This window comes from Prionailurus bengalensis, chromosome X, assembly GCF_016509475.1.
Source record: "Prionailurus bengalensis isolate Pbe53 chromosome X, Fcat_Pben_1.1_paternal_pri, whole genome shotgun sequence".
Lineage (NCBI taxonomy): Eukaryota > Metazoa > Chordata > Mammalia > Carnivora > Felidae > Prionailurus > Prionailurus bengalensis.
Window position 1 is genome coordinate 108,513,920 of NC_057361.1, and position 18,116 is coordinate 108,532,035.

General features: G+C 39.2%; 1 protein-coding gene across 1 annotated transcript in view; it reads right to left on the reverse strand.

Annotated features, from left to right (window-relative positions):
* The window catches only part of LOC122477145 (fibrous sheath-interacting protein 2-like), a 77,410-nt gene extending 65,516 nt beyond the window's left edge, over nucleotides 1–11,894 (reverse strand). The window contains 9 exon segments of the mRNA XM_043570016.1: nucleotides 4,105–4,225; nucleotides 4,646–4,756; nucleotides 5,448–5,589; nucleotides 6,938–7,077; nucleotides 7,446–7,535; nucleotides 8,242–8,403; nucleotides 10,937–11,062; nucleotides 11,464–11,545; nucleotides 11,803–11,894. Coding sequence (XP_043425951.1) covers nucleotides 4,105–4,225; nucleotides 4,646–4,756; nucleotides 5,448–5,589; nucleotides 6,938–7,077; nucleotides 7,446–7,535; nucleotides 8,242–8,403; nucleotides 10,937–11,062; nucleotides 11,464–11,545; nucleotides 11,803–11,894 — 1,066 coding nt within the window.
* Nucleotides 11,895–18,116: the final 6,222 nt, after the last annotated feature.

The following is an 18,116-nucleotide window of genomic DNA, read 5'->3' on the forward strand; positions in this document are numbered from 1 at the left end:
GAGGGAGACACAGAATCCAAAGCAGGCTCCAGGCTCTGATCTGTCAGCACAGGGCCTGGCATGGGGCTTGAACTCAAGAACTATGAGATCATGACCTGAGTTGAAGTCAGACGCTTAACCGACTGAGCCACCCAGGTGCCCGCTCTCCTGTTATCTTTTAATATTGTCTTTTGTATGAGGTCCTCCTCATAAAATCCTGTCTGCCTATATACCTGCTTTCCATCTATCTAACCACGTTTATTTTTACCTGACTTCTCTTTAGATCTCTCTACCCTCCATTCTTCACTTCCTCCGCCTTCCCTCCCTTTCTTCAGATCTTTACTCACTCCATTTCTTTTACTGCCTCTTTTTCTTTCTTTTCTTTCCTTCCTTTCCCCTCCTGCCTTTTCATCCTTCCTTCCCTCATTTCTTTCTTCCTTCCTCCTATTTCCTTTGTTATCTCCACCCAACCACTCATGCACTCACTCTCTATTTCCCGTCTGTGTTCCTTCATTTGGTTTTCCCACCTTCCTGTGTTCATTCCTCTTTTCTTTCTCCTTCCCCCTCTTTCCTCTTTTTCTTTTCTTCCTGCCATTCTTCTACTCTCTTTTTACTACTCCTCTTTTTAAACTTTTTCCCCTTTCCCCTCTTTCTTTATACATCTTTGTCCTGTCTTCACTGCTGCTTCCTCCTATTTAAAATCAGGTCTTTCTACCTATTCACCTGCCTAGCTGGCTGGCCATCTATCTGGCTATCAATCCCCTGTATCTTTATCTTACATTCTTTCTTTTACTGTCTTCTACTTTTTAAATCTCTTGCACACTACACAATTGTACTTAATTTTTGAAAATTAATTTATTAATTTAATAATTAATTAATTAATCTCTGAGAGACAGAGACAGTGCAAGTGGGGGAAGGGCAGAGAGAGAGAGAGAGAGAGAAAATCCCAAGCAGGCTCTACACTGTCAGTGCAGAGCCCAATGCAGGGCTCGAACTCACAAACCTCGAGATAATGACCTTAGCCGAAATCAAAAGTCAGATGCTTAACCCACTGAGCCACCCAGGCACCTCTGTACTTGATTATTTTACTGGTCTTCCTTGATATTCTCACATCTGTCTCTTGCAAATAACTTTTCCCTACTGACTCACCCTATACAAACTTTACTTCCTTCTTTCCTTTTTCTTGCTCCCTCCCTTCCTTTCTCTTTTTAGTGGCTCCTTATAACAACTTCTTTCCTTCTCTCTCCTTTTATTTTCTTTTTGTCCAGTCTTACTACTGGTTTTTTCTATTTGAAATCCTGTCTGTCTGTCCATCCATCCATCCCCCCCCCACTACTGCTGAACTGTCTCATCAGTTTACCTATCTTTATTTTACTCTATTTTAAGTGACGTCTTTTTACATTTTTCCCTCTCCCTGCCTTCCTCAATTGTACTTATTTTCACTGTAGCTTCTGCTTTTAAACTCCTGTGTCTCTTACTCTTATATCTTGTTATTTTTTTTTACCAAGTTTCCTAGCCTCATCCCTTTCAAAATTTTTGCTTTCCTTTTCCTTCCCTCCCTTCCATCTTTTTCTCCCATCTTAAGCTGTCATAACTGCTTCCTATAATGTCTTCCTATTTATCTTTTCTTACACTCCTTTTTTTAGTGGACTGTACTTTTAAAGTCCAGTCTTTTCTATATCTATGTATCTCTGTATCTATTTTATTTTACTGTATTTGTTAACTAATTTCTTCTTTTTAGACCTTGATTTCCTCCTCCTGTCCATGATTGTACTTAATTTTCTCACTAGCTTCTCCTTTTCAGCATCCTCATGCTGTCTTTCATGTTCACACTCTTTGTTACTCCTTTTCCCAGACTCTTCCCTTTTAATAGACATATTTACTTCCTGTCCCTTCCTTCTCTTAATCCCACCCCGCCTGAGTCCCCTATTTGTTTTACTCTCATTATATTCACTACTTTAAATTATTCTTCCCTTTTCCCTCTATTTTGTGTCCTGTCTTTATTACTGGCTTCTCTTTTTAAAAATCAGTTCTATTGGGAAACCTGGGTGGCTCAGTCAGTTAAGTGTCTGACTTCAGCTCAGGTCATGATCTCGAGGTTTGTGAGTTTGAGCCCCACATCAGGCCCTGTGCTGACAGCTCAGAGCCTGGAGCCTGCTTCATATTCTGTGTCTCCTTCTCTCTCTTGCCCCTTCCCCATTTGTTCTCTCTCTCTCAAAAATAAGCATTAAAAATATTTTAAAAAATCAGTTCTATGTATCTGTATATGAATTTATGTAAGGATATATGAATTAATTGTATATGAATGTATGTATTTAAGTATATATGAATTGATTGATCCATCCATCTAATTTTAAAGTATTTAAAAAAATTTTTTTAAAGTTTATTTTATCTCACAAACCGTGAGATCATCACCTGAGCTGTGATCAAGAGTCAGACGCTAAACCGACTGAGCCACCCAGGTGCCCCTAATTTTAATGTATTTTTAAATTGACTTATTATTTATTTTAAAATATTTAAATGGTGGTTCCACACCACCAGCACAAAGCCTGACGTGGGGCTAGAACTCATGAAACCATGAGATCATGACCTGACCTGAAATCAAGAGTTGGAGGCTTAACCAATTGAGCCAATCAGGCACCCCAACTTCTTTAAAAAAAAAATTTTAAGTAAGCTCTATGCCCAACGTGGGGCTTGAACTTACGACCCCAAGATCAAATCATGTGCTCTACCGACTGAGCCAGGCAGGCGCCTCTGAACTGACTTTTTTAGATGACTCAAACTCCTTTGTCTCTCACTAGACTCTCTGTGTCAAACTCCTTTGTCTCTGTGAGAGACTCTGTGTCTCTCACTCTATTTTTATTCTGCTTCGTCCCACTGAATTATCCTTTTTAAACTTCTTTCCTCTCCATCTTCCTTTCTCCCTCTTTGTCCTGTATTTTCCCCCTGTATATCTGTTTCTTCTTTCTTTCACTCTTTTTTCTTTGCCTGTTTGTCTTTCTCCTTCTAGTCTTTTTGTTTTGTTTCTTTGCTTTTGTTTTCCTCCCACCCACCTCATCTAGTGTGTGTGTGTGTGTGTGTGTGTGTTTTCTTACTGGTTTATTTTGTTCAGTTTTCTTTCTTTTTCTCTCCTATTTATTCTTTCCTTCTCTTCTTCATTTCATTTTTTTCTTTTTGTACCATTTTTTCTTACTGCCTCTTCCTTTTTAACCTTTGGTTCTTACTTTTTATCTATTCCTGTTTTGTGCTTGGTATATTTTAAATATCTCTTCTTTTGTCTCCTTTAAAAAAACCTAAAAAAATAAAAATTGGAAATGAAAAATCCTTTTTCCCCCTCTCTTTCTCTTACTAGTTTGCTCTCTTACTGTTTTGTATAATCTTACTGGTCCTGAGTTGAAATGTTTTCTTCCATTTTTATAAATATTTTTCTTGGGGTGCCTGGATGGCTCAGTCAGTTAAATGCTTGACTTTGGCTCAGGTCATGATCTCGCAATTTGCAGGTTTGAGCCCCACGTCAGGCTCTGTGCTGACGGCTCAGAGTCTGGAGCCTGCTTGATATTCTGGGTCTCCCCCTCTCTCTGCCCCTCCCCCTGCTCATGCTCTGCATCTCTCTCTAAAAAATAATAAACATTTAAAAAATAAATAAAAATATTTTTGTCTCCCTCTTTGTTTCTCTCTCTTTTTTGGTAATGTTTTCATTTACTGCTCCTTTTCTCTGTCTGTCTCTGTCTCTCTGTCTATATATATATATATATATATATATATATGTATCTTTCTCCTTCTTTGTTGTATTTTTTTATACTGTCTCCTTTTACTGGCTCCTTTTTAAACCTGTAGTGCGGGCAGTGTTGTCTACTGAATCACTTTATAGAAGCGTTGAATTTTTTATATATATAATAATATTGTGTGTGTATGTAGATTCTTTACAACTTGAGCTGTAACTAGGAGGTGCCTTGCATAGTGCTTGGCACAGGTAGTGTGGGCTTCTAGGATTTCCCTTTGCAAGGGGCCTGTGACCTCTCTGTATAAGCACATAGAGATTTTTTTTTTATAAAGCCACCATATTTAATATATAGATATGCATCTTCTACTTAGCGACTTTATCATTTATTGTTTCTCTCTCACCTTCTCTTTTGTCTTGTCCTTTGTTTTCATTTATACTTCCCCCTGGTCCTTCTCTCTTAAGGTCATCCTTTTGCATTTTTTGTAAATGATAAGCGATTTTTTTCTCTAGAAGTGCTTGTTTCTAAATATTAAAAAATACATTTAACATTTAAAAATTGAACAGCAACTTGCCACTGGAAATGCAAAACAGATATTTCAAATATGATGGTCTACTTGAAGGGTGCCCTCATTCCTATTTTGAGATTTCTGAAGTCACAATGAGTACAAAGCTAGGAAGGCAGTAAGGGTGAGTTTCCTTTTGTTGTCCAACATGAAGAATATATTGTAACAACTAGATCCAATTTAACTCATTGCCCACTTTCTGGACACTGGTCCCATTTCAGACCAACCCTTGAAGTCCAGGTTCAGACCAGACTGGGTCTCTCCATCAATAGCTATCCTCATGAGTTTAGGCCACTTTTGATAATTCACACTTTAATTATCAAAATTGGCAAAAGCTTTTTCTCAAATAGCCCAAGTTACTGGTAAAAGCTCACTCTACCTTCCGGTGGGCTTCCTCCCAGAGTTTATGACGTTGTTCCTCAATTCGGGCTTCTCTTTTTACTTCTTCTCCAATCTTGGTTAGAAGAAGCATTTCTTTTGTCTTCCATCCCTAAGGAGCACGATATTATGGTAGTTAGCAGAGGGTTTTCTTTCATTATCTTTTTTTTTGTATTTTGTCAATAAGCAAATTAGATCAAGTCAAGGGCCTTACAGAAATCGAGTCAACCATAATAAAAACCTTACATTGGCTTTAGAATGGGCTTCTTTTACCACTTTTCATTGGGAATATGTTGGCGAATGCAATTGAATGGCAAAAGGAAGATAATTATTTTGCTATTGGAAACTTAATTCAAGTATAAGCCTGGCTCCAAAGATGGGTCTAAAAAGATGTTGACAAGAGGGTTTTCTCTTATTGACTAAGGGGTATATCATATGTAATCGGTTGCTCTTAAATATATTTTGACAGAGAAATAAATAGGCTTGTCTGAACTTTGAGAGAATACAGGCATGATAATTTTTCACTAGAGTTAATATCTAAAACTTTCAGAGCAGAAAGTGACTAGAAATGCAATGGATATATAATTTGTGGTGTCAATCTCACTATGTTAAGTGAAATCTTGTCCATTATAACTGATAAAAAACAGTGGTTTATTCCTTAAATTATTGTTATTTTTAATAGTGGTTTATTTTTTAGACCTGAAATAGCTTCAGGTAATATGGTGGGATTGCTAAAAAATGTTTACCAATGAAACAAACATATGAAATTTCCCCTTCAATGTTTAAAATTTGGTTTTCCTCACCTCTTCAATTTGTCTACGGAGACTAAGTTTTCTTCTAATGTGGTCCTGATGTTGTAGTTCTTCTTCCTTCATCCGGAATGTGCTCTGCTTTTCTGCCGTGTGCTCAACCTTGTCTAATTCCTTACTAATTGTATCTAAATATCTAAGTAAAAGTGCAAATATAAGTTAAAGTAAATTGGGTGTTTCCCTTATGATGATATTATCTATTTTGATATTCCCAAACCACCTTCTGGGTTGTTTTTGTTTCTTAAATACAGGAAATGTAGAGTTTTTCAGGGACCTTTAAGCTCACCTGATCCACTAACTCACCATGCTATACTAATTTTACCAGACTCTGTTATACAAGTCTCTTATTGTGGCTGGGACAATGGCAAAATATGCAACAGAGTGATTAAAAACATTTTACACAGAGATTATTTATAGCTCAGCAGTTTGAGGAACATGAATTTCCAAAGGCAGCTGAAATCAGCTTAAAGACTAACTTCAAAACATAAGTCAATTTGAATTTCCTTTAAAAATAAGTGGGTAAAGGGTGCCTGGGTGGCTCAGTTGGTTAAGTGTCCAAATCTTGATTTTGGCTCAGGTCATGATCTCGAGGTTGTGAGATCGAGCCCTGTGTTGGGCTCCATGCTGAGCATGGAGCCTGCTTGGGATTCTCTCTTCCTCTCTCTCTCTCTCTCTGCCCCTCCACTTGTATGCTCTAAATAAACAAACAAACAAACAAACAAACAAACAAACTTTAAAAAATTACAACAAAAATAAGTCGTTACTGGTCTCTCTGTAATTTCCAAGTCCTTGAATGACCTTCCATGTACAGAGAGATCTGCAGATTACCAGTCTGGGACTTTGGTAGATCAGCACGTATTCTAGCATATCATGACACGAATCCATGGAATTTAAGAGGCAAGGGAAGGGTGACTGGCCCTCACCCCTGGTAAAGGACAAAGAGAAAGAACTAGAACTCATCTCTGCCTCCTAGGGCATGGGTTTGGCCGCTGAATGGTAATAGTGCACATGTGTGGGTAATAGCTGAATGAACACACACGGTTGGTGGGGGAACAACACCTGTTTGTATTAGCATCAGCTGAAGTTATAGGAACTTTCCCTTTTTGACCCTGCAGTACTTTCCTTAAATGTAACTTAGAAACATGCTGAACACATCTCTCTCTCTGCTACTATGGACGTGGGTTTCCCAGGCTTAGGGATTTGTACTTTAGATTTCTTCAAATATCAGTTTTGCCCACCTCTTGGGTTTCTGGTGGCTACAGTTTCTCAGGAAGAAACTCTCCTCCCAAGCCTTGGCACCAGGGTTCCCAAAACCTGTTACCACTTAATCTCCTTTTCCTTTCTCTCCATGTTGAAAACTATAGGGGGTTAAATAGTGTCTAATACTTTTTTTTTTTCATCCTGCTTTCAATGATTTCTAGTAGTTTTACAACTTCCTGGGGTCTATAGTATGTCCATGAAATATGCATTAACTTCAGTCGTACCTGTGTTTTATTACCAGCTCTTGGTCTGGAGTTGTGTGTGTACCTTCCTGTAACAGCCATTCTTGGAATTGTGCGTTTCCATAACTGTCATAGGGTCTCTTGGTTTCATTCAATTTATTTACTTGTTTTTCAATGATTTTCTGAGAGAGAAAAAAAATTAAGGTCTTTATACTTGCTGGAAATAAACCTGTCCTTTGGTATGCCTTCTTGAGTTTAGGGCTTAGTAAACCTCCTGTACTTTACAAATGGTTAATTCTGTTAACCTGCATTTCAGTCTAATGTGGCTCCATTCAAGATAAGTGAAAATTTCTCTCTGTAAATTAAAGGCAAAAGTCTCATCTTTATTTCTTATAGATCTCTAGAGATCTTATTTGATTTGTTACCTTAATAATTTTAGGTCAGGCTATTATAAGTAGATATTCTGCAGAGGACCAAACCTTTCTCCTAAATCCTACATAAAAACTATCTTTACAGGCCCCAAATAAAACAAATTTAAGTATTAACTTACTTGTTCTTTTATATAGTTTCTTTCAAAGTCTAATTTTAAAGTAGTCAGATACTGCCTGTACTTATTCAATTCTTTCAAAGTACATATGACCTATAAAAACAAAACCGAAAACCAAATGTATAAACAGAAAATTGTGACAGTCATAAAGCTTTACAGAGAAAAGTGTCATAAGAACATTCATTTTAGTAACAATTTTGGGATCAAGGGTAATAACAGCACATTTTGGTAGTAATTTGGAAAGTGGTGTCTAAAACTGCTGTATCACCAGGAAATATCTATCTAAATAATATTATTTCAATAATATGGTTCACATCATAATCAGAAATTTATTATTCCCAATGAATTTGTTATTAAAACACCAGTATAATAATGACATTTAATATCCTCCCCCCAATTTATTTCATTATGCTGTTTTCTGCTAGGTTTTTGTCTCTAGTCTTCTCAAAAGGTATATGAAATATTCCTTGATAGGTATACTGTGCCATTATTACTTTTAGAACAAGAGGAAAGGCACTACAATACAGCTGGGAGAAAATACACAAATAAATATGTGTGTATGGATGTCTTTACATATTTGAATCATTTGGTGCTTGTCTTTTGCTGTTATCAAAGAAAAAAGGTCAAGTAGGAACAAGTAGTCTTATTTGGAAATCCAAATACTGAGTAATTGAATTCTCTAATAAATATTCTTTACTGTCTATCCAAAGTTGATACAAGCTCCTAGTGAAGAACAGAACCAAGTGTCTATCAAGTCCCTAGACTTCTGCTAGTTAAAAGGAAGTAGGCTTCAACCTACTTTATTATTGTTGGTGATGTAGCCGCCCTTCTTTAATCTCTTTAGGATATCTTTTCGCTTATAGTATGCTTTTAAATGTGGATCATGCAGACTTCTATAGCTGGTTTCCAAAAGTCGGCAATAAGGATCAGTCAGGTTAAAGTCGTAAGAAGGCTGGTAAAGCTGCAAACACACAGATTCAAAAGTATTACATATGTAAAATGGATGAAATTGCACTGTTAAACCTCAATTTGTTGAACTGACTAGGTTGTTCAGTGAAAATAAAGCATGCAAGCAGAACCTGAAGTGAGGGAATGTGGACAGGGGGTTGATTTAGGTTAATCTCGCTGCCTTTCTCTTTCTCTCTTCTCTACCAAAGCTGTCTTTAGGCTGGAGGTAGGTGAGAGCCTCGACCTCTGTCCAATTAATGAACAGTGATGTGTCGCCCTAAGAGTTCCTGCAAGGGAGGTAGGATGCTTCATATGTGGGCAGGGGGTAAGACAAGAGGGGAATGATAGAGTTCTAGCTCTCTTTTTAGATTTAAAAGCTTCCTTTGTAAGTTTCTGACTGCTTGATTGTGCTAGCCTCTTGTCTTTCTTAAGGGACCTATATCAGGAAACTGGATTCACTGACTACCAATGTTTCCTTAAAAAGGCAAAGAAAGACATCCTTCTGGGCAATGATTTAATTTACAGTGGGACTAGATAAGAAGCCCACATCTTTCCTAGAAAAGAAATGATCAGCAGTTGATGGCAGTTGAAACAATGCTGCAATTAGCAGATTGGTTATAGCTTCTTCTTTTAGATGTTGACTTTTGTTGGTAACAGACATATGTTGACCAACCCTGGGCTACTGACCTATCAAGAAAGAAACAAATCCATTTGTTGAAGCCAGGGTTAAGTTTTCTATTGTCAATTAAAATGATTGGTTTCCCTGAACTGAAGAATCTATTATAACATCACTACCTGCCAGTGGGAGGTCACAGGGAAAAATTTTAAAAGTATGGAAATTGTTCTTTTAACAGGTTATCTTTTCTTGAAAGCAGAATGTCTAAGTTAATTGGCAAAGTTTTTACTATTAACAACAAAGGCAACTTAAGGAGTTTGTGAACAGTTGCTATCTTAGTATACTAATAAGCAAATTAATTTATAAACAAATTACTTGAGAATAAGTTTGGTATCAAAATGTTGAAGTATAGGATCACTTGTCAGGTTTGGATTAGTGCATAGCTAAAGATATGTAGGTTACATTGTTACATTTTAATCTGAGTGAAAACAAGACAGTTGGATACTATAATTTTGCCTTCCATTTGCTTTCAAAAAAACATGAAAGACCTTTAAATTCCCTGTTTCTGTAGTGATGTGCTTAAGTGGTCTGCAGTTGAGGAAGCTGAAACGTCAGGTGAAGAACTGTGCCCTGAGTCAGGAGATGGTGGTTCTGGTCTGAACTCTGCTACTATCTACCTGTGACCTTAGATAAATCATAGCTTCACCTTATAAGGTGGTGATGAGGGTAAAATGAGTTAAAAAAAAAAAAACACCTAATGGTGTAAATATAAAGTCTTACTTTCTTGAGGAGATCCTGTTAAAAGACAAAGATCCCACAAAGTTAGTCTTCGGGGGAGTTGAATGCAGTGCTTGATCATGATTAAATGCATATATTTGGGGGTAATCAATATAATACAGAGATAATCAGTGTAATTGAGTATAGGAAAAAACCCTGGAAATAATAAGTAGCTAACAAGTGAACAGCAGGAACAGTATAGAAATATAGCAAATAGAAGATAACTGAGGAAAAAAACCAACAGATAGGGCTACAGTTATAAACTAAAATGGAATGTTACTACTAGTAGTGAAATAGGGTTTGAGTATGTTTTAGGAAAGCTAATTTGTGGGAGTGTGACTCAGTCAATTTCTGTGAGATTGACATATATTTAGTAGAACATTATGCGTTTTCAAAAGAGAAACTGTTGTTTTCTACCAGTAAAACCTAAAAAAATCCTATATATTAGAAAGGTATCTGAAATACCAAGAAGCCCCTACTCATCCTTGATGACATACTAGACAGTGCAAGAATAAGGATGTCAGGATTATTCCTGTAAAACCTTTTGCTATTGTGATGAAAGCACACCCTCAGCTAGAAAGTTCTGAACCTCCTTCAGGCTTGGCCTAAATTAAGGACAGAGGCAGAGGACTTAAAATGTGTAACAGTGTGAGTGCAGCACACTGAATCACTAAAAGTGCTGATTCAGTGATAACTAAGATAGTGCAGACCAATGGTATGTAAATTCTAAGGAAAGCTTAGCTCTGTGTTGTGACACTTGTGAAAAGGCTTCTTAGGGTAGCTCTTAAAAGACGGCTCAAATTGAAGGTCAAGAAGGAGGGGAGAAAAGTGCATGCCAGGTTGCAGGAGCCAGATGGACAAAGGCACGGAAGTAAGAATTAGCATGATATGTTTAGGTAGGCAGAAAAGACCCCGACCTTTGGGAGCGCAGGCTTTGGTTTGGAACTAAGGATGAACTGGTGGCTGAGGTATATCATGGGTCCTTCCATCATTAAAGTGAAGTTCAGACACTACACATTTGAACTCTTTTACCTTCACTTTGTGTGTGAAATTAAAGTTGACTCAAAGCAAAATCATAGCAAGTATTTCAAGCTTAATAGCAAGTTAAAAAGAATAAAGAAAATCACTTAAGCACTATTAAAACTCAGTTTACCTTTTCACTTATATTTGTAGTGTAGAATACATTGTTGCTTCCTGGGATAACAGGCAGCTTGACCCCAAGAGGAAGATCAAATAGATTAGCTGCTCCGACCTCTGGAATGGGTTCTTTTTGTGAGCCCTGTCAGATACAATGAGAAAGTCTTTTTTTTTTAAGACCTATTCTTTTAGTTTAGATCAATCTACTCACACACATTTCAATGGGCTAATACTTCCACATAAACCAAAGAACCATCCACTCAGGGTTGAAAGAGCCCGCTCTGCTGACGCCCGGGAAAACCTCCCAGCTTCCACGAGTTGCCAGCCATCTCTCTGGACCCCACCCAACGCTGGTCGCGGCCACAGGCAGCACTCCCCACTACGGGCTGCCCCGCCTGGGAGCCTGAAGCTGAGTCTTCAGGCACCCGCCCCTTTCCCCCGCTCGCTCCGCTGAGGTCTCCGCCCCTTCCGTCCGCCCGCCGACCCAAGACTCCGCCCAGGAGCTAGGAGGACGACCACTACCCCGCACTAGCAGCCACTCACGGTGCCGCACTGCTCTCTGGCGGCAGCTAGGCTGCTGGCGGCCGCCTTAGTGGTGGAGGCTTCGGCAGCCTTATAGCAGTTGCTGAGATACAGATCCTTGGCCGCCCGTCAGCCCCCAGGGTGCTGGGGGCTGGGGCAGCAAGCCCTCTTCGTTCCACCTCTTCACTCACACCTCTACGATTAGATCAAGTCTGCGCCGCCACGGTGGTGGTCGCTAGGGTAATACGTCCTCCAGGCCACGCCCCTCACTGTGTTGCGTCCCACGCGGCAGCATTGTCCTCCCCAACTGGCATAGCCCTCGGCGGGTGGGGGGGGGGGAAGAGGAGCGGGACCACTCACCACTCGCTCTGCTGCCCCAACTTTTGGTGCATGCGCAGGTTTAAGAGCCTCAGCGTTTGGGAGTGGTTCAGAAGTCTGGTGTAACAGGGCATGGTGGAGATTACGTTTCTCTCTGAAAGCAACACCCCTCATTTAAACTAAATCAGAATGTATCAAGCTTTGTCAGTGGGTAGCTGGCTGTAATTTTTACAATTCTTCCTGGCCCTCCAACAAGCTTTGATTCTGTTCAACACATGCCCACGAGTAATTGTGTAGTATACACTAGGGCCAGAGGTTTGGCTTTCCACATTTGCCACCTTTATATGACACCATGACCACGCCACCCCCCTTGCCCTAGGCATACCACCTCTCCAGGTCCCACATAGAGCACAATAATTTTTTTTTTTTTTTTTGCCTTAGGGCTCTTCATTTCTCTGGCCTCCTCTCTCTTTCTCTCCCTTTTTCTTATTTCTTTCTTTCTACCTTCTCATTCGTTTAGCCAACATTTCTTTATATATAGTTACTTATTTTTGAGAGAGAGGACATGAATGAGCAAAGGGCAGAGAGTCAGGGAGAGAGAGAGAGAATCCCACGCAGGGTCCCAACTGTCAGTGTGGAGCCCGAAGTGGGGCTCGACCTCACCCAAAGCAGGGCTTGACTCACGAACTGTGAGATCATGACCTGAGCCTAAGTTAGTTGTTTAACTGACTCAGTCACACAGGCGCCCCATCCTGGCCAACAATTCTTGAGTGCCTGCTCTATGCCAGACACTACAGGGTGCTGAGGACACACCAGTAAGTAAAACATAGTCCATACTACCTAGGAGCTCACTAGACGGTAAATACATTAAAGGCTGAGACTGCTCCTGATGTGTCAGGAGTTTGTACTTTGTGTCCATGGTTTTTATGCATCTTTTTACTGTGATAAAAAAACTGGCATAACATAACATTTACGATCTTAATCATTTTGAAATGTACAGTTCAGTACTGCTAAGTACATTCACGTTGTTGTACGACAGATCTCCAGAAGTTTTTCATTTTCCAAAATTGAAACCCTATACCCATTAAACAAGTCCCCTTTCTTCCCTTCACCTCAGCCGCTGGTAACCACCATTTTACTTTCTGTTTCTATAAATTTAACTACTTTAGATACTTTATATAAGTGGTATAAGTGGAATCACATGTCTTTTTGTGATTGGCTTATTTCACCTAGCATAATGTCCTCAAGGTTTATTCATGTCGTCGTAGCATGTAGTAGGATTTTTTTTTCCTTTTTAAGGTTGAATAATATCACATTGTATGTATACACCACATTTTCTCTATCTGTGCAACCATCAATGAACATTTAGGTTGCTTCCAGCTGTTGGTTATTGTGAATAGTGCTACTATGAACATGGGTGTGAAAATGTGTCTTTGAAACCCTACTTCAAAATTATTTGGCTATCTACCCAGAAGTGGAATTACTGGGTTGTATGATAATTCTATTTTTAATTTTTTGAGGAACCTCCACACTGTTTTCCAGAGCGGCTGCACCAGTTTGCATTCCCACCAACAGTGCAAGAGGTTTCCTGTTTCTCCACATCCTCGCCAGCATCTATAGTCTCCTGATTTGTTCATTTTAGCCACTCTGACTGGCGTGAGGTGATATCTGAGTGTGGTTTTGATTTGTACTTCCCTGATGAAGAGCGACGTTGAGCATCTTTTCATGTGCCTGTTGGCCATCTGGATGTCTTCTTTGGAGAAGTGTCTATTCATGCTTTCTGCCCATTTCTTCACTGGATTATTTGTTTTTCAGGTGTGGAGTATGGTGAGCTCTTTATAGTTTTTGGATACTAGCCCTTTGTCCTATATGTCATTTACAAATATCTTTTCCCATTCCATTGGTTGCCTTTTAGTTTTGTTGATTGTTTCCTTTGCTGTGCAGAAGCTTTTTATCTTCATGAGGTCCCAGTAGTTCATTTTTGCTTTTAATTCCCTTGCCTTTGGGGATGTGTCAAGTAAGAAATTACTGCGGCTGAGGTCAGAGAGGTTTTTTTCCCTGCTTTCTCCTCTAGTGTTTTGATGGTTTCCTGTCTCACATTCAGGTCCTTTATCCATTTTGAGTTTGTTTTTGTGAATGGTGTAAGAAAGTGGTCTAGTTTCATCCTTCTGCATGTTGCTGTCCAGTTCTCCCAACACCATTTGTTAAAGAGACTGTCTTTTTTCCATTGGATATTCTTTCCTGCTTTGCCAAAGATTAGTTGGCCATACTTTTGTGGGTCTAGTTCTGGGATTTCTATTCTATTCCATTGGTCTATGTGTCTGTTTTTGTGCCAATACCATGCTGTCTTGATGATGACAGCTTTGTAGTAGAGGCTAAAGTCTGGGATTGTGATGCCTCCTGCTTTGGTCGTCTTCTTCAAAATTACTTTGGCTATTCGGGGCCTTTTGTGGTTCCATATGAATTTTAGGATTGCTTGTTCTAGCTTTGAGAAGAATGCTGGTGCAATTTTGATTGGGATTGCATTGAATGTGTAGATAGCTTTGTGTCGTATTGACATTTTAACGATATTTATTCTTCCAATCCATGAGCATGGAATGTTTTTCCATTTCTTTATATCTTCTTCAATTTCCTTCATAAGCTTTCTATAGTTTTCAGCATACATATCTTTTACATCTTTGGTTAGGTTTATTCCTAGGTATTTTATGCTTCTTGGTGCACTCGTGAATGGGAACAGTTTCTTTGTCTTTCTGTTGCTTCATTATTAGTGTATAAGAATGCAACTGATTTCTGCACATTGATTTTGCATCCTGCGACTTTGCTGAATTCCTGTATCAGTTCTAGCAGACTTTTGGTGGAGTCTATCGGATTTTCCATGTATGATATCATGTAGTCTGCAAAAAGTGAAAGCTTAACTTCATCTTTGCCAATTTTGATACCTTTGATTTCCTTTTGTTATCTTATTACTGATGCTAGAACTTCCAACACTATGTTAAACAACAGCAGTGAGAGTGGGCATCCCTGTCATATTCCTGATCTCAGGGAGAAAGCTCTCAGTTTTTCCCTGTTGAGGATGATATTAGCTGTGGGCTTTTCATAAATGGCTTTTATGATGTTTAAGTATGTCCCTTCTATCCTGACTTTCTCGAGGGTTTTTATTAAGAAAGGGTGCTGAATTTTGTCAAATGCTTTTTCTGCATCGATTGACAGGATCATATGGTTCTTATCTTTTCTTTTATTAATGTGATGTATCACATTGATTGATTTGTGAATGTTGAACCAGCCCTGCAGCCCAGGAATGAATCCTACTTGGTCATGGTGAATAATTCTTTTTATGTGCTGTTGAATTCGATTTGCTAGTATCTTATTGAGAATTTTTGCATCCATATTCATCAGGGATATTGGCCTGTAGTTCTCTTTTTTTACTGGGTCTCTGTCTGGTTTAGGAATCAAAGTAATACTGGCTTCATAGAATGAGTCTGGAAGTTTTCCTTCCCTTTCTATTTCTTGGAATAGCTTGAGAAGGATAGGTATTATCTCTGCTTTAAACATCTGGTAAAACTCCCCTGGGAAGCCATCTGGTCCTGGACTCTTATTTGTTGGGAGATTTTTGATGACCGATTCAATTTCTTCACTGGTTATGAGTCTGTTCAAGCTTTCTATTTCTTCCTGTTTGAGTTTTGGAAGTGTGTGGGTGCTTAGGAATTTGTCCATTTCTTCCAGGTTGTCCAGTTTGTTGGCATATAATTTTTCATAGTATTCCCTGATAATTGCTTGTATCTCTGAGGGATTGGTTGTCATAATTCCATTTTCATTCATGATTTTATCTATTTGGGTCCTCTCTCTTTTCTTTTTGAGAAGCCTGGCTAGAGTTTTATCAATTTTTTTTTTTCAAAAAACCAACTCTTGGTTTCATTGATATGCTCTACAGTTTTTTTAGATTCTATATTGTTTATTTCTGCTCTGATCTTTATTCTTTCTCTTCTTCTGCTGGGTTTGGGGTGTCTTTGCTGTTCTTCTTCTCTTTCCTTTAGGTGTGCTGTTAGATTTTGTATTTGGGATTTTTCTTGTTTCTTGAGATAGGCCTGGATTGCAATGTATTTTCCTCTCAGGACTGCCTTCACTGCATCCCAAAGCATTTGGATTGTTGTCTTTTCATTTTCATTTGCTTGCATATATTTTTAAATATCTTCTCTAATTGCCTGGTTTACCCTTTCATTCTTTAGTAGGGTGTTCCTTAACCTCCATGCTTTTGGATGTTTTCCAGACTTTTTCCTGTGGTTGATTTCAAGCTTCATAGCATTGTGTTCTGAAAGTATGCATGGTATGATCTCAATTCTTGTATACTTATGAAGGGCTGTTTTGTGACCCATTATGTGATCTATCTTGGAGAATGTTCCATGTGCACTCGAGAAGAAAGTATATTCTGTTGCTTTGGGATGCAGAATTCTAAATGTATCTGTCAAGTCCATCTGATCCAATGTATCATCCAGGGCCCCTGTTTCTTTATTGATCCTGTGTCTAGATGATCGATCCATTGTTGTAAGTGGAGTATTAAAGTCCCCTGCAATTACCACACTCTTATCAATAAGGTTGCTTATGTTTGTGAGTAATTGTTTTATATATTTGGGGGCTCCCGTATTCGGCGCATAGCCATTTATAATTGTTAGCTCTTCCTGATGGATAGACCCTGTAATTATTATATATTCCCTTCTTCATCTCTTGTTACAGCCTTTAATTTAAAGTCTAGTTTTTCTGATATAAGTATGGCTACTCTAGCTTTCTTTTGACTTCCAGTAGCATGATAGATAGTTCTCCATCCCCTCACTTTCAATCTGAAGGTGTCCTCAGGTCTACAATGAGTCTCTTGTAGACAGAAAATAGATGAGTCTTGTTTTTTTATTCTGATACCCTATGTCTTTTGGTTGGAGCATTTAGCCATTTAAATTCATTGTTATTATAGAAAGATATGGGTTTAGAGTCATTGTGATGTCTGTAGGTTTCATGCTTGTAGTGATGTCTCTGGTACTTTGTCTCACAGGATCCCCCTTAGGATCTCTTGTAGGGCTGCTTTAGTGGTGATGAATTCCTTCAGTTTTTGTTTGGGAAGACCTTTATCTCTCCTTCTATTCTAAATGATAGATTTGCTGGATAAAGGATTCTGGGCTGCATATTTTTTCTGTTCATCACATTGAAGATTTCCTGCCATTCCTTTCTGGCCTGCCAAGTTTCAGTAGAGAGATCCGTCACTAGTCTTATCGGTCTCCCTGTATATGTTAGAGCATGTTTATCCCTAGCTGCTTTCAGAATTTTCTCTTTATCCTTGTATTTTGCTAGTTTGACTATGCTATGTCATGCAGAAGATCGATTCAGGTTACGTCTGAAGGGAGTTCTCTGTGTCTCTTGGATTTCAATGCCTTTTTCCTTCCCCAGATCAGGGAAGTTCTCAGCTATGATTTCTTCAAGTACACCTTCAGCACCTTTCCCTCTCTCTTCCTCCTCTGGAATCCCAATTATGCATATGTTATTACATTTAATTGTGTCACTTAGTTCTCTAATTCTCCCTTCATACTCCTGGATTTTTTTTATCTCTCTTTTTCTCAGCTTCCTCTTTTTTCATAATTTTATCTTCTAATTCACCTATTCTCTCCTCTGCCTCTTCAATCCGAGCTGTGGTTGCCTCCATTTTATTTTGTAGCTCATGTATAGCATTTTTTAGCTCCTCCTGACTGTTTCTTAGTCCCTTGTTCTCTGTAGTAATAGATTCTCTGCTGTCCTCTATACTTTTTTCAAGCCCAGCGATTAATTTTATGACTATTATTTTAAATTCATTTTCTGTTACATTGCTTAAATCATTTTTGATCAGTTTGTTAGCTGTCGCTACTTCCTGGAGTTTCTTTTGAGGAGAATCCTTCTGTTTGGTCATTTTGGATAGTCCCTGGAGTGGTGCGGAATTGCAGGACTCTTCCCCTGTGCTGTCTGGAGTAACTTGCGTTGGTGAGCGGGGCCGCAGTCACACCTGATGTCTGCCCCCAGCCCACTGCTGGGGCCACAGTCAGACTGGTGTGTACCTTATCTTCCCCTCTCCCAGAGGCAGGACTCACTGTGGAGTGGTGTGGCCTCTGTCTGGGTTACTTGCACACTGCCAGGCTTGTCGTGCTGCTTGGATGGGATCTGGCGTATTAGCCGGGGTGGATCCGCAAGGTGCACAGGGGCAGGAGGGGTAGGCTCAGCTCGCTTTGCCTTTGGTGGTCCACTTCGGGACGGGTCCTGCGGCACCAGGAGGGAGGCAGACCCGTCGGAAGGATGGATCCACAGAAGCACAGCATTGGGTGTTTGCAGGGTGCAAGCAAGTT